Source organism: Eubalaena glacialis, chromosome 13 (genome assembly GCF_028564815.1).
Source record: "Eubalaena glacialis isolate mEubGla1 chromosome 13, mEubGla1.1.hap2.+ XY, whole genome shotgun sequence".
NCBI lineage: Eukaryota > Metazoa > Chordata > Mammalia > Artiodactyla > Balaenidae > Eubalaena > Eubalaena glacialis.
Window position 1 is genome coordinate 56,633,634 of NC_083728.1, and position 3,902 is coordinate 56,637,535.

The window sequence follows — 3,902 nt, forward strand, 5'->3', positions numbered from 1 at the left end:
GGGGGCAAAGCAGAGCGGAATAAATATTAACTTATTTAAGAAATGCGTTGGATTTCCACCGTCAGAATCGGTCCCTCATGTGGGTAGGTGGCAAGCCCGTGGCCTTGGTGAGGGCCAACCTGGGTGATGCCTCCACCACCAGCAGCGGCACGGGGCTCCACAAAGGCCTCCTGCAGGCTCCCCCCCCACCTTGGGCAGATCGCAGATAGAAAGCCCTCCTTCCCTGGAAAAGTAGAGCTCATCTTGGCAGCCAGAACCATGTGATATCATTCACACACTGGAGAAACAGGGTCTGATCCAACTAGGAACAAGTTTCTGCCAGGGCTCACAGCAGGAACGGGTGCTGTGGGAGCAGGGGGCGGACCCCGTGGGAGCGCTTCCCAGCTGGGCAGTCACCTGGGGTTGCAGGGGCCACCCCCCTCTCTGCTGTCTCCCTACCTGAAGGCTCTGACCCTAGACCTGCCCCACGCCTTGCTGGCCTCTCGGCCGCAGCCCCAGTGCACAGACCCCCCCCCTCACCCCTTCCCCGTGAGAGCAGGTACAGAAGGGGGCTGGGTCAGGATAGGACTTGTGATCCTCCACAAGTTCACAGACCGTGGCTGTGAACACAATGGCGGGCTGTGTCCAGTGCAGAGCTGGCTTCAGGATAGGGTCCAAGCCCTTCTCTCCACGCAGCAAAGCAGGAGCCCAGCGACACTGGGACGGCAGGCCTCCTGACCCACTTAGCTGCCTCTGGGCTGGTCTAGGTGGTGGGAGGTGCCATCCAGGGCTCTACCTGGCTGAGGCTGGGGCCTGTTTGCTCTGACCCGGGTGGGCAGCGAGTTCCCAGCATAGGGCCCAGGGCTGCAGCCAGCCCCTCCCCCACTCCCCACCTGCCCAGCCCCTCCCCCACTCCCCACCTGCCCAGCCCCTCCCCCACTCCCCACCTGCCCAGCCCCTCCCCCACTCCCCACCTGCCCAGCCCCTCCCAGGAGGTGCCAGGGCTCCCTCTGGTGGAGACTCTGGGAACTGCAGGGCTTCCCAGAGTGGGCGGCCCTGGTGTGGGCTTGGGGGCAGGGCACAGCTGGACCTGGAGTGATGGGGTCTGCAGACTCTCCTGCGTGTGACCTTGACCTCAGTTCCCACAGGGAGAATATGCTGACCTGGGCCGGACCCAGGGCTGCTGCAGTGGTTCTTCCCCCAGGCCCAGCCTCTGGCCTGCAATCTCCCTGCTAGAGAGGGGTCATAGGTCAAGGGTTAGAGGGCAGGAGGATGGGACAGTTGACGAGTTTCTGTGTAGAAACAAGGACGTGGAGCACAGCCCTCATCCAGTTCACCACACCACCTGCAGTCAAGTCCTGGCCCCTGGCCAACTAGAGGCCCTCCAGGTCATCCCAGAGGCAGAGTGGGTGACGACCAGGACGCCAGGGAGTCGGGGAGTCTCCATCCTCAGTCTCGCATGCCTGGGCTTGCCTGGCAGCCCTCCCCGGGGGCCATCCCCTGGGCTGGGTAGTCCTGGTTGTTGGTCTTGGGATGGGTGGGCTGGCGCTGGGGGAGGGGACAGGCTGCAAAAGCAAAATGGAGGGACCTAGCTGAGGGGGACGATGCTCCGGCTCTTGAACCCATTGCTGGGTACCTGGTGCTCCGAGAATCATCTAAATGGCCCGTGTTTCTTTATCTGTCCCGAAAGCACGATGCCACTCACCAAAAAGAGATACAAGCCAGTGTGCAGAGAAGTCAGCCCCGGGTACAAGGGGCAGGGTGAGGGCCATCCCCACAGCAAGGCATTTGCTCAGGAGCCGGGGGCCCACAGAGAGGGTGGCTGCGCCTGGCTGGGCCCTGGACCCTTCCCTCTCCCTCAGCGACACCCACAGCCAGAAACACAGCGACGACCACGTCTGCTTTCCATGATCTTTAATGAGCATTAGTGCCCACTGCCCGCTCCCTGGGCTTGGGGCAGGGGTGTCAGCAGGGGGTGCTCAGGGCAGGGGGCCAGGGAAGGTGGGGAAGGATGCCGCCTCAGCAGGAAGCAGCGATGTGGGGACAGGAGGGGGCTGGCTTCTCTGCTGACCCAGGTGGCAACCCTGGGGACCAGGCTCAGGGCTCCTCGGGGACGTACTGGTGGATCCAGTCCAAGTAGTGGGTGATGCGGGTATAGATGCCTGGCCGGTTGGGCTGAGCACAGCCGTCGCCCCAGCTGACCACACCCGCCTGCAGCCAGGTGCCATTCACCTTGCAGACCAGGGGCCCTCCGGAGTCGCCCTGGGGAGGGGAGGGGTCAGCGGTGGCTGTGAGGCCTGAGCGTCTAGGGGCTGCAGGGGGACGTGAGACCCACCTGGCAAGAGTCCCTCTTGCTATTCCCGGCACACAGCATGTCGTCCCGGACGATCGGGATGTTGTCCCCTGTGTACAGGCCAGTGTGGTATTTCATGTCACAGATGCTGTTTTCTACAATGGGGACCTTCACCTGCTTCAGGGGAAATGGCGGTGGCAGGGGTTCTGGGGGTGAGAGGAGAGGAAGGATGCTGCATCAGGAGAGTGTGAGATCACCGCCCTGTGCCGGCCGGTTGGGACCCTGTTCCCCAGAGGAAACCCCAGGTGGTGGAGCCGTGATGTGCCCAAGTCCCCCTCCAGAGATCCCTGACACTCACCTCCACTGTTCAAGTTGCCCCAGCCTGTCACCCAACACCGAGTCCCCGGGCGAAAGGTCTCCGAGGCAGGGGGCAGGGTGACCGGATGGACGCGGCTGGAGATGTTCACGGGGTCCCCAAGCTCCAGCAGGGCGATGTCCGCCCCGTTCTTAGCTATGTAGTAGTTGGGGTGGGGGATGACCCTGCTGATGGGCAACAGCTCGTCCTGGTAATAGAGGTGCTGCTCCCGCAGCTGCACCCTGAGGACTGTGGGGTCTTGGACTTCCCTGGGGAGAGAGAGGGGCACCTACTTAGGGGCTGAGCCACCTCCGGGACACCCAGGAGCGTGAGTGGAGCCCCAGGCCCACCCCTACCCGCCAGGCCCTGTGGAGACTCACGGTCCGACGCAGTGGGCCGCGGTCAGCACCCACCAGGGGTGGATCAGGGAGCCCCCGCAGATGTGTTTCCAGTACTGGGTGCTGAATCTCAGGCTCACCTGCCAGGGCCACTTGCTCCCAGGGGCCTCCCGTCCCCCTACGATGCCTGCTCGCTGGAGGGCCTGGTCTGGGGCTGGGGCAGGAAGTGCCTTCAGGACACGACACGGCCCGGCCGCCGGGCTCAGCCCTTCCCTGTGCCAGCACCACCCTGGGCTTCTCTGAACCCACCCACCCATCCCTGGGCTTGTGGGGGATGGGGTGAGGGGACAGAGACAGCACAGGCCCAGGGTCAGGACTCACCAGCGGCCGCATGGACCAGGCTCACCAGTAGGGGCAGCGCCAGCACCGGCAGACGGAGCATCTGGAAGGCGCACGGAGGGGCAGCAGCAGCTTGGCTGGGGGTCTGTGGGGTGTGGGTTCTGCGGGGTGGGGGGTCTGCGGGGTGCGGGTTCTGCAGGGTGTGGGGTGCAGGTGGAGTCGGGGCCCCCGGTGATCAGGGGGTCAGTCCAGGCCAGGGGGTCTGGGGTCTCAGTGCTCCGGATCTGAGTCTTGGCCACCCTGCTCCACGGTGACACCCAGATGTTGGGGTCCTGCTGGGGGTTCTCACCTTGGCGGGTCGAGCTGCTTTTGCCCAGCCCGCTCTCCCTGCCCCTTTATCCTCACAGAGCAGGACAGGGTCAGGGGAAGGATGCTGGTCATCCAATCCAGAGGGGAGGAAGTGGATGACTCAGACCCAGTGCCCGAGTCCCGCTGGCCAGGAAGGGGCCCTGCAGCCCCCGCCCCAGATGGCAGACCCGATTCCTCTGTGAAGTCGGACAACATTCATCTCTGGGTGTTATCTGAGCAGTTAACTCTG

At 64.1% G+C, this 3,902-nt stretch overlaps 1 protein-coding gene across 1 annotated transcript; it reads right to left on the minus strand.

The window, feature by feature from the left end:
- Positions 1-1,943: 1,943 nt before the first annotated feature.
- Positions 1,944-3,407, minus strand: LOC133102958 (tryptase-like). Its single transcript, XM_061208115.1, has 5 exons — positions 3,363-3,407; positions 3,008-3,195; positions 2,631-2,896; positions 2,315-2,478; positions 1,944-2,241 (listed from the first exon to the last, which is right to left on the minus strand). Exons 1-5 carry the CDS (start codon positions 3,405-3,407, stop codon positions 2,077-2,079), a joined length of 828 nt encoding a protein of 275 aa, XP_061064098.1. The 3' UTR covers positions 1,944-2,076.
- Positions 3,408-3,902: the final 495 nt, after the last annotated feature.

Bases quoted from the DNA above. Each gene is read 5' to 3' on its own strand.
- LOC133102958 (XM_061208115.1), bottom strand. From the start codon at position 3,407: ATGCTCCGTCTGCCGGTGCTGGCGCTGCCCCTACTGGTGAGCCTG. The intron at 2,479-2,630 runs GTGAGTGTCAGG...TCTCACCCCCAG, and splicing joins GGGCAACTTGAACAGTGGAG to AACCCCTGCCACCGCCATTT. The intron at 2,242-2,314 runs GTGGGTCTCACG...TCCCCTCCCCAG, and splicing joins GCAAGAGGGACTCTTGCCAG to GGCGACTCCGGAGGGCCCCT.